Source organism: Acinonyx jubatus, chromosome D2, assembly GCF_027475565.1.
Source record: "Acinonyx jubatus isolate Ajub_Pintada_27869175 chromosome D2, VMU_Ajub_asm_v1.0, whole genome shotgun sequence".
Lineage (NCBI taxonomy): Eukaryota > Metazoa > Chordata > Mammalia > Carnivora > Felidae > Acinonyx > Acinonyx jubatus.
Window position 1 is genome coordinate 60,506,929 of NC_069393.1, and position 17,734 is coordinate 60,524,662.

A 17,734-nucleotide genomic window follows, 5' to 3' on the forward strand; every position below is an offset into this window, starting at 1 on the left:
AAACTCACTTCTGTGGGAGTTTGGGCTTGCCTTTAGACTGTTACGCAAATAAGAATCTGACTACAAGTTTCTTCATCCGTGGGCACCATTTCCCTTTGGGACGGTCCCCCTCTCCTCCCAGCACCTGCTGCCAGCTTCGTCTCCGTCTTTCTGAGTCTGCCCGAATGCATCACATTGATCTAGTAAGGAAACAATGAGGTGCTTCTTTGGGGAACTGCTGTCAAGGCCACTTGTAGAGAAGAAACCACACAAATAAGAAGTGTGGATGCTTTCTCCAGTGGAAAATTACAAGTTTGCTTGGTTTCAATCCTTGGCACACAGTCTCGGGTTCCCCATCACTGAATAGACTTCTTTCCACTTGGCTTTCTCTCGGCCAGTGTCCTGGCACACTATCAGAGGGGAAAATAATTAGAAAGAAGTGTCTTTTAAGGATGAGAATCACTGGTAGCTTACCAGATGGAGAGAATCATGGAGCTTCAAACAAACCCTTAACCAGACAGTAGCACTATTTGTCTTCTTGCTTATATAAACTATATGCAGCGTTTGTGCCTCCTGGATCGTGCACACTGTGAGAGCCAGGATGTTTGCTGGGTTTCCCTCTTCTTCCGGGGAACCCTCTGGTGTCTCTTCAGTGCAGGAGCAGTGACCCAACTGTAGTTAGCCCCAGAGAACTTTCCAAGGGCTTCCCTCATCTTCTCCGAGTTCTTATGTTGCTGTGGGATATAAGGTCTATCTGATTCCGGGTTCACTTGTGATTCAGGTGAGTGTGGGGTGGGGAGTGAGAAAGAGCTTTATTATTTTTGTAGAAATGACACTTGCTAATTGTAAAAATATCAAATGTAGATATGTGGTTAAAAAGCATCTGTCTCACCCTTTTGGAGGTTAACAATGGGTCACTTTGGTTTTTCCAGGGATCTCTGCTTGATATGTATAACTATTCATGCAGCATTTCTCAAATAGACTTGAGAACATGATGTTAATTTGTGTTCCACGAGAAGCTTACTGTGAGACAAGGACTGGAGAGGAAGCAGTTCATTTGGGAGGTGCAGCAAATAGTAAGGGGGCGTGGGGAAGACAGGGAGGGTAAGGCAGGCAATTAAGGGTGGCTATCAAGTTAGCTGCTTCTGTGGGTGGATGGAGATTAATCCCACAGAGAAACTCTAGAAAATGGTGTAGAACACGTGCCTCTGAGATCTCATTTGAAGAGCAAGGGAGCTGGATGAGGCTGCTCCCAGTGGGTTTAATTCTGAACACTTCCAGCCTGAACAGCCTTCCAAGACATTGGAGAAAGCCCCCCTCCCCCGCCCCGCCCTGCCCCGCCCCAGGAAAGAAAGGAAATATTTGCAGGTAGAGGGCAGCCAGACACGTACACAGGAGTGGTATTGCCAGGCACTGCTCCAGGTGCAGAGGACAGAGCAGGAAACAAAACAGAGAAAGAGTCCTGCCTTTCTTCCCGCCCCTGCCTTCATGGAGCATTTCTGCTGTTAGGGAGACAGATCATAAACAAAGCAAGTGAGAAACATGGCATGTGTTACATGGTGACAAGTACCATGGAGAAGGAGAAGAACTGAAGAGTCCTGGGAAGGAGGGAGAAGGGGCTGGTTGTGATTAGCAAAAGAGGGATCAAGGACAGGCCCAAGGGAGAAGGGGACACCCAAGCAAAGACCTAAAGGAGGGGAGGGGGGAAGGCCATCACATGGTTATCTGGGTGAGGAACATTCCAGGCAGAAGAAACAAGCACATCGGCCCTAAGGCAGGAATGTCCCTGGGGTGTGAGGAACAGTGAGGCAGGCCTATGAAGCTGAGCAGGGTGGGTGCAGAGGGGAGGGGGAGGGAGGAATTCGGAGAGGAGGCCAGGCAGAGCAGCTCCTTGTTGATACTGGGATGCCCTGAGGTCCTACCTGGAGTGAGACCAACAGAGTCATGGAGAGCTGGAGCAGAGGAGGACAGAATCTGGCTTCAGTTTTAACAGATGGCACTGGCTGCTGTGTGCTAAGTGAACTAAAGGGAGGCCAGGGCGGAAGCAGGGAGTCGAGTCAGGAGGCACCTGCAATGCTCCAAGTGGTAGCAGTGGAGCCGTGAGGAGCAGTTAGATTCTAGAAATACCTTGAAGGTAGTGCCAAGGTAACTGGTAGGCAGGTTGGAGGTGGAATGTGAGAGAAAGAGAAAAAGTCAACGGGTTTGGCCTAGGCAACTGGAATGATGGGGCTGCTTTTGTGAATCAGGCAAAACTTCAGAAGGCACAAGTCTTCAGTCAGGGGTGATCAGGCGCCTGGCTTTGGGCAGGGGTTTGTGACAGCTGTTAGACACCTCAGTGGGGACGTCAACAGGAAGCTGAATGCAGGGGTCTGGAGTTCAGAAGAGGTCTTAACTGGATGTAAATTGGAGAGCCTGTCAGCATATGGATGTTCTGAGCCACACGACTGCTTCACATCTCCAAGGGGGCAAGCTGCACAGGAATGAGCTCTGGGACTGAACCCTGAGCCCCCGGGGACATGGAAGACCATGAAAAGGAGACTGAGAAAGAGCACCCAGAGTGTGGTGTCCTGAAAGCCAAGTGCAGAAAGTATTTTGGGCGGCAGGGGGGGGGGGGGTGGGGAGGGGAGGGGGGCCCCGGGAGTGATCAACTATATGTACGTGCATACATGTGCCACATTTATGCAGATGTACAGACATACACATACGGCTCAATGGTAGTATACTCTGTAAACAGACCTGTACCTCAGTTTTCTTGGGAAGAGTGCTCCACGGCAAAAGGATCTGTCTACTCCATCATTTAATGGCTGCATAGTGTTTCACTGTGTACACGTATCATAATTAACTTTTTCCTACGGATATTTTTCCCAGTTGTAGAACTCTGAATTACACAGCAATGGGAATCTTGTGTGTTCATCCTTTCACACCTCACACCTGTGCGATCATCTCCTTGGGATAAATCCTGGAAATGCGCTGCTGGTTCAGACTCCTTCCTGGGCAGCCCTGATAATCTGAGATGTATTCAATACGGAACATCCGCTGCTATCAGGAAGAACCGCTGGGATGTTATTCCAGGCAGACCCCGTTCTATGGGAAGCTTCTGAATGGACAGAGGACACAGGGCAGCCATCTGGGTAAACGGCTGTTAGAAATATGGCAGATGTTTGGGTCAAGTCAGAAAGTCCCCAACAGGAAGCAATCTGTTGGTCCTAGCCCTCAGCCTGACATGTGAAACTGCAGCCAACTTGTGAGTATTAAAACCACTGCATTTCCACATAGAGCAGAACGACTCTGGAGGCCTGCGGGCTCTGCAGCAGAGCCACTAAGAGCTTGTTACGTCAAGAGCAAAGGCAGCAGACGGAGGCAGATGTGCCTCTTTGAAACGACTGTAATTAACTCCAAATCATTCCTGACACTTCATTTTTTTTTTTTTTTTGCTGGCTGCGTTTGTCGATTTGTCATTTAGCTGTTAGAACAAGCCTGCTACATACCTCAGATTCCACCACCTGTCTGGGCACAGAGTGTTCGTCTGGATGGTGTCGGGACGCCCTGTGCGTTCAACAGTAACCTTGAGAGTAACATCTACCAGCCAGGCATTTGGCTGAGAGCCTCTAAGGACTTCAGGGTGTTAAAGGACAATGTATTTAGTCACATATGTCCTCAAAGTGTTAAGGAAATGTACTGAGACATCTTTTGATTCAGAAGGAAAGTAAGGAAAATGACCAACACAGAGCCATGCCTTAGATCCATTTATTCCCGTCTCTGGGTGGGTCTGTAAACACCATTCATCCGAGGGCTCAGGACCCACCACTGGTACTTGACCCTTGGCAATCATAGGTGAGTGGTACTCATTCAAGAATAAGTCCCCTACATTAGGTTCTTAACCACTGGGAGAGGCCTACAAGAATGTAGCTGATGGTCTGAAGTTCGAGAAGGTTTTAGATCTGTGTGCTCTGGCTATATGCTCTTCAGTTCACTTTACCACGTGACATTCCTTTACCCTGATAGGGCCTCAAGCCACATGTACCCCGATTCAGCCGCCAACACTGTTTCCTCCCCTTCTGCTCCAAGAGCAACGCCCGGTCCAGTCAGGAGGTCGACAGGACAGGTTTCCCTCTATGTCATGGCGGAGACAGAAGTGACTTTATCCCAAGGATACAGCAGCAAGAGGGCAGCCTACAGAATTTATGCCCAATTGCATCCCTTAAATGACTATATTTCATAGTTTCTTAGGAGGTAACTGCCACCAGACCTATCAGCCTCTGCGTGATGTTTAAAATCAGAGCCTGGGAGTGATTGCCGCCCGGTCTTCCTCTTCCTTGGCCTGGCTCCGCCCACGCCATCTGCCGGCAGCTCCTCAGAACGCTGTGTAGTAGTGCTCCATAGTGCTGATGATGTCACTCTGGTCCTCCAGGAGCTCCAGCACTTGCTGCAGCACAGCTTCGCTCAGGCGCGGGCTGACGCTCAGGCGAGCACAGGCCAAGATGTGCTGGAAGTGGCAGCCCTTCTCTATGTCTGCAGGAAAAAGGCAGTTGGCTAAGCTTGGCACACCTGTCAGACCCTCCTCCCGCTCCTCCGTCCTCCCCCTCTGAGTTGAAGTCCTTTTCCACGGATCCTGAGTCAGAACCTGCATTTTAACAAGATCCGCACGCACATTAGGGTTGGAGATGTACTGGTTTAGATTATCAGCAAAAACAAAACAAAAACCCTGTTCTTGGGCCCCTAACTTCACGACAGTGACGTGGACCCATTGCTCAGCTCAGGCCTTCAACCTTCAACGATTCCTAATCAATCACTGGTTATCCAGAACCTAATGGATTTTTAGTGTTTGCTCATCTTTTTTCTCTAGTGCAATTTTTTGCCGACCCCCCCCCCCCCCCAGCTTCCCAGGTGGGAGCCCTCTTGAGACTGACAAGAGAGCTGGCTTACAGCAGCCTCTGTATTCTTTCCCTGCCTGCTGGAGATCACAGGTAAGCAATACTCATCCTGACTGATGCTACACCATGGAGAAGAACACCATGGTCTGTTCTCTTTCTTCTTTGCCTAGGCTTCCAAGCAGTCCTGTCTATGATGGTTGTGTTCTAGTAATCCCTCACCCTCCGCCCCCAAAAAATCCAAGACCATTTTGTACACCAGGAAAAAAGTTCGGGGTTAGGAGTCTCTTTCCTATTTGAAACCAATGATTTAGAGTAGCGGAATGCACGGTGAAGTTGTGACCATTAGAGGATCCCGAAATCAACTTAATGGGTTGTGATTAAGAGAGACAGGTATAGGAAATTATAAAATGTACTGCATTATAGCATATGTATTATTTTGTGAAACTTTATACTAAATATATAGTATGTATATTATATGTATATATACACACATATTATATATAGCTCTGTGTGTTTGTGTGTGTGTGTGTATGTGTGTATAATGTACTAGGTCATGATGTAAAATGCATTTGTAATTCTGAGTCAAAGTCAAACCCCATTATCGAAAACAAACTTTCCCCAGATTCACTTAATGCCCCGTGCGGGGCCAGGCTTGGCGTCTCACTGTTGTGCCCCAGCATCTGGCACACAAACTGCTCCATATGGTCACTGAATGTTGTTTTCAGAGAACAAAATGCTTTAGGCTCCAGGAAGGTGATTAAAGAGGTATCATAGTGTTGGGCAAAGGCATGGTTTGGGAGTTGGCACACCTCTATGGCCTTGGGCAACTCATAGCATCTGAACCCATTTTCTCACCAACAGGGAGAGGAACTAAGAAGGGGGTGACGGAACCTCTGAGGTCCTTTGTAGCTCTACAAGAATTTCACAAGCGGTGCCCCTGAGCTAACAAAGACTTGCTAAATTCTGACCTCTAGTGGCTCTGTCAACTCATTACTTCTCCCAGTTGGGGTTACTGTTGAAAAATTTGCTACCTTTCACTGCTTTCCAGGCTGTTTCTTCAACATTCATTTGCTAAAGATTTCTGGAACATCTACTATGTGTGTAGTGCTAAGCAAGGAAGAGCAAGTGGTAGATGGAGAGCTGACTCCGGAGTCCAGCAGACCCGAACTCAAGTCCTGGCTCTGTCTGGGGCAGAGTGGTTCATTATTCTGGGTCTGTCTCCTCACCTGTAAGATGGGAAGAAAAATCACCTACTTCCTCAGTGGTTGTGGGAATGAAAGGAGACCTGTGGCAGGTGCTTCCTACACAGGAATTACTAGGACTCAGTCATCATCTCCATGACCTATGAAGATGCACATAACCTAGTCCCTGCTCTAAACCTGATGCTTCAGCTCTTCCTGAGAAGGGTGATGATGGAGGGTGGAAAGTGGGCCTGTACACAGCAGAGAGGAAGCACTAGGAACTTCACCACTTCTTGGATTTTAATCTATCTTTGCAGGGCCTGGATGCCCAAGCTCAGGGCTCAAGAGGACTTATAGAGACACGTGGGGCCATAAGCAGTGATGTTGACTGCCCTGAAGGCCTTAAACTATTTCTTTAGAAGGGCCATGCTGCTGTCTGGGTGTTGTCTGGGAAGGCTGCTCACAAAGTGACCTTCAAGTCACATGGGGAGAAGGACTGGTATTAGTTTTTCTTTAAGTGTCTGGCAGAATTCACCAGTAAAGCCATCAGGTCCAGACCTTTACTTTGTTGGTAGACTTTTAGTTACTGATTCAATCTCCTTGCTAGTCATAGGTCCACTCCAATTTCCTATTTCTGTGTGATTTAGTCTTGGTAGGTTTTGTTTCCAGGAACCTGTCCATTTCATCTTGTTATCCAGTTTGTTAGCGTGCAACTATTCACGGTACTCTCTTACAATCCTTTTTATTTCTGTAGAACCAATACTAATGTCATATTCATTTTCTGATTTTACCAATTTGAGTCTTTTCTCTTTCTTCTTAGTCCCTCCAGCTAAAGGTTTGGTAATTTTGTTGTTCTTTTTAAACAACCAACTTTTGGTTTCACTATTTCTCTATCTTTGCTCTAATTATCATTATTTCCTTTCTTCTGCTAGCTTTCAGTTTAGTCTGTTCTTTTTCTAGTTCCTTAGTTAGAAGTTGGGTTTTGATTTGAGATCCCTCTTGTTTTTTAAGGGTTTGTAGCTATAAGGTTCCCCTTAGCAATGCATCTCCTAAATTTGGTGTGTTTTCATTTTCATTCATCGCTAGCAATTTTCTAATTTCCCTTGTGATTTCTTCTTTGATCTACTAGTTAAGAGTGCTGTTTAGTTTCCACAAAGTTGTTAAATTTTCCAGTTTTGTCATTGGCTTCTAAGTTCATCACACTGTGCTCAGAGAAGATACTTTGTATGGTATCTTTTTAAAATCTACTGAGACTTAACTAGTGACCTAACATATGGTCTATTGTGGAAAATGTCCCATGTACACTTGAGAAGAATGTCTACTCTATTGTTGGATAGGGTGCTTTGTGTATGTCTATTAGATACATTTGATTTCTTGTGGTGTTTAGGTCCTCTTTTTCCTTACTTATCCTGTCTGCTTGTTCTATCCATTATTAAGAGGAGGGTACCGAAGTCTCCAACTATTATTGTAGAACTGTTTATTTCTCCTTTCAATTTAATCAACTTTGCTCAATATATTTTGATGGCCTGTCATTAGATACATAAATGTTTATAATTGCTGTATCTTCTTGCTGTACTGAACCTTTTAATAATATATAATGTCCTTCTTTGCCTCTTGTAAACTTTTTGGTTTTGATGTTAGTACAGCCATCCCTGCTCTCTGTCGGTTACTTTTATTTGCATAGGATATCTTTTTCCAGCCTTTCATTTTTTTTTTCAACATTTATTTTTGAAAGACAGAGACAGACAAAGCATGAGTAGGGGCGGGGGAGAGAGAGAAAGAGAGGGAGACACAGAATCCAAAGCAGGCTCCAGGCTCTGAGTTGTTAGCACAGAGCCTGATACAGGACTCAAACCCCCAAACTGTGAGATCATGACCTGAGCCAAAGTCCGATGCTTAACCGACTGAGCCACCCAGGTGCCCCGCACCCTTTTCAATCCATTTGTGTTTTTGGATCTAAAGTGAGTCTCTTGTAGACAGCATACAGTTGGATCATGGTTTTGTTTTTAAATCCATTCTGCCAATCTGTCTTTTGAGTGGAAAGTTAAATCCATTTAGGTTTAAACTACTGTCCTGCTGGTGGGTGGGGGCAGGACTTACTTTTGTCATTTTGCTATTTGTTTTCTAAATGCCTTATAGCTTTTTGTCCTTCATTTCCTGCATTACTGAATTCTTTTGTATTTAGCTGAGTTTTAAAAATTTTTAATGTTTATTTATTTATGTGGAGAGAGAGAGAGCATGAGCAGGATAGGGATAGAGAGAGAGGGAGAGTCAGAATCCCAAGCAGGCTCTGTACCATCAGCTCAGAGTTCAATGTGGGGCTTGAACTCATGAACCGCGAGATCATGACTTGAGCCTAAACCAAGAGTTGGATGCTTAACCAACTGAGCCACCCAGGCGTCCCGAGGTGATTTTTTTGAACAAAAAGTTTAAATTCCTTTCTCATTTCCTTTTGTCCATATTCTATAGCTATTTTCTTCATGGTTACCATGGAGATTACATTTTGCATCCTAATTTGAATTTATTCCAATTTAACTTCAACACAGAAAAATTCTGCTCCTTTACAGCTCTATCCCTGCCTTTGTTTCAGTTTTTGTCACAAAATCACATCTCTATGTACTATGTGCCCAAAAACATAAACTAAGTATTCTTCTAAATTCATTAGTCTCTTAAATTGTATAGAAAACAAAAATGAGGAATTAAAAACCAAAGTTACAAGAAGGTAAGTAGACTAATCATTGTTTTTAACAATGTATTAGCCTCTTAAATCATACAGAAATCAAAAAGTGAAGTTATAAACCACTGTTACAATAATACTAGCTTTTATAACTGCCCACGTATTTACCTTTATTGAGATACTTCTCCATATGGCTTTGAGTTACTGTCTAGTGTCCTTTCATTTCACCCTGTCAGATGCCCTTGAGCATTTCTTGCAGAGCAGGTCTAGTGGTAACAAAGACTTTTGTTTATCTTAGAATGTCTTAATTTCTCCCTCACTTTTGAAGGACAGTTTTGCTTGACTGACCTTTTTTTTTTTACTTTCCACTTAGAACTTTGAATGTATCAACCCACTACCTTCTGGCCTCCAAAGTTTCTGATTAGAAATCTGCAAATATTACTGATGAGCCCCTGTGACAAGCTGCTTCTCTCTTGCTGCTTTCAAGATTCTCTATTTGTCTTTGCCTTTCAAAAGTTTGATTATGATATGTTTTGGTGTGGGTCTCTCTGAGTTCATCTTACTTGGGAGTTCACTGAGCTTCTTGGATGTTTGTATGTATGTCTTTCATCAAATTAAGGATGTTTTCAGCCACTATTTCTTCAAATATTCTCTCTCTTCTCCTTCTGGGACTCCCATAATACATGTTGGCCTACTCGATGGTGTCCCGAAAGTCTCTCAAGCTCTGCTCTCTTTTCTTTAACTCCAAGTTTGTTGACTCTTTCTTCTGCTTTTGAATCTCTATAGTGAAGTCTTCATTTCAGTTATTGTACCTTCCAGCTCCAGAATTTCTTTCTGGTTTCTTCCTAGGTTTTCTATTTCCTTACTTAGATTTCCATCTTGTTTATCAACCATTTTCTTGACCTTCAACATCTCTCTCTTTAGTTCCTTGAACATCTTTAGGCCAGTTGTTTTAAATTTTTGTCTAGCATATCTGCCATCACGGCTTTTTCAGGGACAGTTTCTGTTCATTATTTTTTTGTTTTGAATGGGCTATATTTTCCTATTTTTTTGTGTATGCCTTGTGATTTTTAGTTGAAAACTGGACATCTGAATTCAATAATGTGGTAACTCTGGAGGGCAGATTCTCCCCCTTCTCCTAGGATTTGCTGGGTCTTGCTATTTATTTATTTTTAAGTTTTTAAAAGATTTTATTAAAAAAATTTTTTTTTAATTTTTATTTATTTTTGAGACAGAGAGAGACAGAGCATGAACGAGGGAGGGTCAGAGAGAGAGGGAGACACAGAATCTGAAGCAGGATCCAGGCTCTGAGCTGTCAGCACAGAGCCCGATGTGGGGCTCAAACTCACAGACTGTGAGATCATGACCTGAGCCGAAGTCGGCCGCTTAACCAACTGAGCCACCCAGGCGCCCCAAAAGATTTTATTTTTAAATAATCTCTACACCCAATGTGGGGTGCAAACACCCAACCCTGGGATCAAGAGTCACACTCTCCTCTGACTGAGCCAGCCAGGCACCCCCGTTTTTTGTTATTTTTTAAAATTATAGGCTGTCTCTATGTCAAGGATCAGCCTCAGGTATAAACTTAAGGTCATCTCAGGTCTTTTTCTGAGCCTGTATCTTTCCCTGGGCATGTATAATCACTTTCTGATTTTTCCTATATATGCAGTTGCTTTTTAATGCCCTAGTCTTTCTTTTCTGGCTCCCAAAAGGGGAAAAAAGAAAAGTGAAGAGGGGGAGGGGAAGGCACCAGCCCTTTAAGTCCTTCGGAAGTCACTTCAGCTTTTGGGGGAAGGGCTTGCGACAATGGGAGGAGGAGGAAGTACAACAATGCAACAAATTGCATTTGTCTGCAACTCTGTGATCAGAAGCAACAATCAGCAAACAGCACAGATCCCTGATATTTGGAGGACCTGTTCCTTTTTGCCCACCTAGGCTCCTGCAAACTCTGTGCAAGCTATTCCAAGATCATGTACACAGATGCCTGCCATATGGCTGGGGGAAATGGTACTGACTAAGAGCTGAAAATTGACTGATGTTATCCCCAATTTATTCTCCAAGCCTTCTCCTGGAAGTTGTAAGCCTTCAATAGACTCCAGAGTTCCAAAACAGTTACATTAGACAGGTGCAATTGTTGTCTAAGTGAAGAGATAGATTGCTGGTGCTTCCTATTCCACCATCTTCCTAACAGTTTCATAAAACGGTAATTTACTTAATCTTCAAAACAACCCATCATGAGGATACTTATTATTATCCCTATTTTGCAAAGAAAGAAAGTGAGGCAAAGTTTTGTCAACATAGCACTGGAAGTCCAAGCCACAGTAATCAGAAAAGAAAATGACATAAAAGACATCGAAAATGGCAAGAAAGAAATAAAACTGTCATGATTTGCAGATGACATGACACTATACATAGAAAACCCTAAAGACTCACCCCAAAACCATTAGAACTAATAAATGAATTCAGTAAAGTTGCAAGACACAAAATTAATACACAGAAATTGGATGCATTTCTACACACTGAAAATGAACTATCAGAAAGAGAAATCCAGAAAACAATCCCATTTATAACTGCATCAAAAAGAATTAAATACCTAAGAATAAACTTAACCAAAGAGTGTGAAAGATCTGTACTCTAAAAACTGTAAGACACTGATGAAACAAACTGAAGATAACACAAATAGATGGAAAGATATTCTATGCTCATGAATTTGAAGAATTAATATTGCTAAAATGTCTATACTATCCAAAGCAAAATACAGATTCAATGCAATCCTTATCAAAATATCAATAGTGTTTTTTAAAGAACTAGAACAAGTAATACTAAAATCTATACAGAACCACAAAGACCCCCAAAATAGCCAAAGCAATCTTGAGAAAGAATAAAGCTGGAGGGATCATGCCCTCAGATTTCAAACTATACTACAAGGCTATAGTAATCAAAACAGTATGGTAGTAGTACAAAACCAGATACATATTAATGGAACAGAATAGACTGCCCAGAGATAAGCCCATTTGTAGACAGTACCTTTTAATCTATGATAAAAAAGGCAAGAATATACAGTGGGGAAAAGACCGGCTCTTCAACAAATGGTGCTGGGAAAACTGGACAGCTACGTGCAAAAGAATGAAACTGGGCTTACTTTCTTACACTACACACAAAAATAAACTCATAATGGATTAAAGACCCAAATGTAAGCCCTGAAACCATAAAACTTCTAAAAGAAAACACAGGGTGTAAACTTTTGGATATCAGCCTTAGCAATATTTTTTTTGGATGTGTCTCCTCAAGCAAGGGAAACAAAAGCAAAAATAAACAGTTGGGACTACACTGAACTTTTAAAAAGCCTTTGCACAGAGAGGAGACCATCAAAAAACAAAAAGGCAACCTGCTGAATGGGAAATATATCACTGATATACATATATATCATCAGTGATATATATATCATTTCCAAATGATATATCTATAAGCGGTTAACATTAAAAATACATAAAGAATTCATACAACTCAACATCAGAAAGTAAATAATATGATTTAAAAAGAAGACCTGAATATACATTTTTACAAAGAAGACACATGGATGGCCAAAAGACCAGGAAAATATGCTCAAGTCACTAATCATCAGGAAAGGCAAATCAAACCCACAATGAGCTATCGTTAGAATGGCCAGAATCAAAAAGCCAAGAAATAACAAGTACTGGCAAGGATGTGGAGAAAAGGGAACCCTCATGTACTGTTTGTGGGAATGTAAATTGGTGCAACCACTGTGGAAAACAGTATGGGGGTCAAAATATTAAACACAGAAATACCATATGATCCAGCAATTCCATTTCTGGGTATTTATCCAAGGAAAATGAAAATACGATATATGCAGCACCATATTCATTCCAGCATTATTTTTTTTATTTCATTAATTTTTTAAAATGTTTATTTATTTTTGAGAGAGAGAGAGAGACACAGCACGAGCCAGGGAAGGCAGAGGCAGAGGGAGACACAGAATCTGAAGTAGGCTCCAGGCTCTGAGCTGTCAGCACAGAGTCCGATGCACGGCTTGAACTCACAAACCATGAGAACATGACCTGAGCTGAATTCGGACACAACCACCTGAGCCACCCAGGCACCCCTGCAGCATTATTTACGATAGCCAAGATATGGAAGCAACCTAAGTGTCCACTGATGGATGAATGGATAAGGAAGACGTGGTGTATATATACAATGGAACATGACTCAGCTATAAAAAAGTATGAGATCTTGCCATTTGCGACAACATGAATAGACTTAGGGGGTATTATGCTAAGTGAAGTAAGTCAAATAGAGAAAGACAAATACCATATGGTTTCACTTACATGTGGAATCTAAAAACCAAAACAAAGGGACAAACAAAACAAAACAGAAACAGACTCGTAAATATGGAGAACAACTGGTGATTGCCAGAGCGGAGGCGAATGAGGGGATGGATGAAATAGGTGAAGGGGGTTAAGAGGTACAAACTAACAGTTATAAAATATAGAGTAAGTTAGGACTACAGTCAATAATATTTTAATAACTTCATATGGTGTCAGATGGTAACCAGACATCATGGTGATCATTTCGTAATGTATATAAATGTCAAATCACTAGGTCATATACCTGAAACTAATATAATATTAGTGTTGTAGCTCAACCGTATTTAATTAAAAAAAAAAAAGGAAACTGAGGCACAGATTTACCCAAGGTTACACAGCTACAAAGTGGTAGAGCTGGGATTCAAACTCTGGGCAAGCTCCAGAGCCCAGCTTTTCACAACTTTGCCATGCTGCCTGTCTTTAGACAAGCCCAGTATCAGTGCTTTAGGGACCAAAAACAGGCTTCATGTTTATAGCCCCTTTCTTATTGTAATTTTATCCATTACTGAAATATTCATAAACGACTAAAGATTTTATATCCTACCAACCATCGTGATAAGGAACAAATGCTGTAGTTTGTACAAAAGGTAAGAAACACTAAAGGCCCAGTAGGAATGATTAAGTGTTTGAAGATCTATCTATATGTATAATGGGATACCGTGCAACTATTTAAAAGACTGAAGCACTGTTAAATGTGCTGTTGCTGAATGAACTCTAGAAGCCAAGGTTAGATTTAAGATACAGGGAACGGAACACGCAGCATCATATGCTAACTTTTAACTTGTGTTTTTTTTTGTTTTTTTTTTTTTAAAGAAACTGTACAAATATGTCCGTCAGTGTTTGCAACATCTCTAGAACAATATGCCTGAAACTAGTAACAACCACTGCATTTGGACTTGGGAACGTAAATCTTGGGGCTCAGTGTTTGGAGGGAGTCTGACTTTCCTGTGTGTACTTTGCACTGTTTGACTTTTTACCATGTCCATACATTATTATTCAGAATCTATATATATTTTCTATGTAAAGGGGTAATCATAGCAGGCTGCAAGGTAGTCCCCACGAGGTATTTTTGCTGGCATTCTCAGTTACTCCTGGGAGTAACTCCCAGGAGTTCAGCTCCTGGGAGTTTCCTAGTTCTGGGGACTGGCTTATAGCTTCGAGGTTCCCATACACAGACTGAGTGTCACAGGATTTCCACCTTGACGCACACACTCACCAAGGCAGTAGCTGGTCTGTGGGTGAGAAGGGAACGTAAAACCTGCCACTTTTACAGAGTCTCAGGTCACTAGGCAGTTTGGTTCTCCTAAGAAATGAAGTGTGAATTCCTGTCATTTGCTTCACCAGGCACGGGGATTATTTCAATCCATCCTGTTCCTAGTGCAGACCCAAACAGGAATCTGGCCAGGTAGCCTAGGATGAGGATCAGTGCAGGAAGGTTATCTGGGGAGGGGCCTCTCATCTCTTCATGGTTGAGGAACTCCACATTTCACTGCTCTTCAAAGCTCCCTAAAGTGTGGACAGACAGGTTTTCCCCCAACTCAAGGATACTCGTCCTTGTTGCTCTGAATGATGTAAACATGGGCCAGAAACCTTGTATTGAAATAATAGACTGCTTTCAGTTTATTTTAAGATCTGTTGTCACACCATTCTGGGATCTGACATCATAGGTTCTTAAAGGCTAAACAGGGCTGCATACCACAAACACCAGGACTGGAGACCTGGTCCAGCTCCACCCACTGACTCAGCCTGGAGTAGGGCCAGGCCCTGGGGATTTAGGGGCTGTAAGGGCTGGGGGTGGGTTTCTCTGGACAGAAAGAAAGCAGGCTGAGGAGACCTGGGTCATTAACAAGTCTTTCCCCTTTCTCTGCCAGCCTCATTTGTTCACAGATGCCAATATTCGTTATTAGTATATGTTTGCAAAAGACGACTTTGCAAAGTCATCTTGAAGTCTGATCAGTTTACACAGGATTTAAAGATAGGACTAGTGCTTTCTTCTCTAACTAGTGTGAATGTGGTAATATCTGTTGCCAGACTATCTACAGTGCTTTCTTCTCTAACTAGTGTGAATGTGGTAATATCTGTTGTCAGACTATCTACAGTTTGAGTTTCTAACCACTAGGGGTTGACCTAACTCCACTAAAACCAGCTTTATTCTAAGCTGCAAATTATCAGGTTCCAAGATGACTGAATTAGTGTTCATAAACTATAACGTCTAGAACCATGCTCCTAAAACTGAAAGTCTTTGTGTTAGAAGAGAGGAAACGGTCTCACTCCAAAGACAAGGTAGGATAAGAAATAAGACAAATTAGAGAGAATAAGACATAGAAGGTCAGAAACTCCTAGCTCAGTGGCTTACCTCACTGTACTGGAGTCACCTGAGATGCTCACCTGTCCAGCTCCTGTCCCACCCCCTAATGAATCAGAATCCCAGAGCTGGGACCCAAGCACTGTATGTTTAAAAAAGTTCCATGGTTGGGGCGCCTGGGTGGCTCAGCCAGTTAAGCGTCCAACTCTTGATTCTGGCTCAGGTCATCACCTTGAGGTTCGTGGGATGGAGCCCCGAGTCGGGCTCTGTGCTGACAGAGCAGGGCCTGCTTGGGATTCTCTCCCTCCCTCTCTCTCTGCCCCTCTCCCACTTGTGTGCATGCTCCCTGTCTCTCTCTCAAAATAAAGAAAGAAACTTGAAAAAAAAAAGTATAAATGGAATCTTTTAAATATAATAATAAAAATAAAAATGACAATAAAAAACTCTATGGTTGAGTCTTATGAGCAGCAAAGGTCAGAACAACTGTGCAAGTCTAACACTCACTTTATAAAAGAAGAGACTGAGGCTCAGAGAAGGCAGGTGTCTTGACCAGTCATACTTCGAAGTCACTACTGGGGAAAGCCCCAGGTTTCCTGACTCTCCATCCCAGGTGCTCTCTGGGAGGGAACAACCCCCTCCAGGGCATCAGGGCACCACATACATGTATATTACCCCACTTACGATTTGGTTTCTGACAGTCTTCTTGAATGATATGGTGTATTTTTCTGTGCAGTTCTTTGTCCTCTCTGGTTACCTAAACAGGAAAACCAGGAGAGAAAGCATTCTTAAGCAATAAAGCGGTTGTGTCATCTCGATTCCCAGATTAGTTTTTAGGATAGTTTCTAAAAATTTCCTAATAATCACAAAATAATCCCATCCCTATACCAAAAACCAACAATGTGGTTTTTGATACTTGGCCTATTATGAAACCAGCTCTGTCCCTAAGCAGCTCAAGGCTCTGTAGTTGGTGCAGAGGCATACTCCCTTGGAAGGTGGTTTACTGGGGCCATGATGTCAAGAAAACCTGAAATTCTACACTTTTTTTTAATGTTTATTTTTGAGAGACACGGAGAGAGAGAGCGCGCGCGCGCGGGGATGAGTGGGGGAGGGGCAGAGAGAAAGGCAGACACAGAATCCAAAGCTGTCTCCAGGCCCTGAGCTGTCAGCACAGAGCCCAACGTAGGGCTCAAACCCACAAACAGTGAGATCATGACCTGAGCCGGAGTCAGACACTCAACCGACTGAGCCACCCAGGCGCCCCTGAAATTCTACACTTTTAAGGAGCAGTTTTCTTCCCAAATACTTGTAACACATTCTTGATGTTTCTCACTTGTTTTTATATTGAAAGAGAGACACAAGTGATCAAAGTCTGATCTCCAACCCGGACTTCCTCTGGGAATGACACAAGTCTCCTGTCTCATTAATTCTCTTCTTACTCCCAACCACAAAGGAAAACAAATGAAATTAAAACCGTAAGGAAAGGCTAGCAAGAGAGTAAATCTAGCCCATCCCTTGAAACACTTTGTCTTAAAGGCAAAAATAACGAAGCTCCTTTCTCAACCAGCTCAAGTAAGAAGGAAGCAGTAACCAAATGGGTTTCATCTTCCTTCCATAGTAAATCTAAAAACCAAAAAGAAAAAAAAAGAGAAAGAGGAAGGAAGGAAAAGAGGAAGAAAGGAATAAACAAAAAAATCATGCAAATACATACATGTATGAGGAATTGTCGAACTAGACTTACAAAATGATCAGATTTTAGAACGACCAGATTTTAGAATGAATGGGGATACTGACAACGCCTGCCTTCTCTTGACTCACAAGGTTATTGTGAAGAGCAAATAAGGTAATGGGGGTGAGAGCTGTTGAAAGCAGGAAACTACCAAACAAACAGAAATATCTACATCACAGTGATAACTATTTTCCCTGAGGCAAGGCCCTCAGGAAAACAGAAACCTCTAGGACAGGCGAGGAGGTGGAAGGGGAGGAGTGAAGTCAGAGAAGGCGGATGGTTCTGCTGAGGAAAAGAGCCATTATTGCTTGATCACCCCATTCCAGTTCACACTGATTCACAGGAGGAAGTGCCCTAGCCCTGCCACACCTCAGTCCTGGCCTGCTGCCTGTAGTCATGTAGCTGCTTTCTGCAGACACAGAAGGCCAACTCTGGAGCCTACCAGGGGAGGGGGAGGAGGGGATGGGATGTGGGGGAAGGCATGTTGAGGTGAGCTGACTAGCATGGGATTCTCCAACCCTACTAGGCCTTTCCATGCCAGGAGGAGGTGGTCTGCACCCACCTTACAAAGATCAGAATACCCTTTTCAAAGGTTACTCAGGGGCAC

At 43.0% G+C, this 17,734-nt stretch overlaps 1 protein-coding gene across 10 annotated transcripts in view; it reads right to left on the bottom strand.

Annotated features, from left to right (window-relative positions):
• Positions 1 to 1,571: 1,571 nt before the first annotated feature.
• The window catches only part of STN1 (STN1 subunit of CST complex), a 47,635-nt gene continuing 31,472 nt past the window's right edge, over positions 1,572 to 17,734 (bottom strand). For all 10 annotated transcript variants that reach the window (XM_015063087.3, XM_053207045.1, XM_053207046.1 and 7 more), the window contains 2 exons: positions 16,083 to 16,155; positions 1,572 to 4,491 (listed from right to left, as the gene is read on the bottom strand). In XM_015063087.3, the coding sequence (XP_014918573.1) occupies positions 4,334 to 4,491; positions 16,083 to 16,155 (231 nt within the window). In that variant the 3' untranslated portion in view covers positions 1,572 to 4,333. The remainder of the gene's footprint in view (positions 4,492 to 16,082; positions 16,156 to 17,734) is intronic.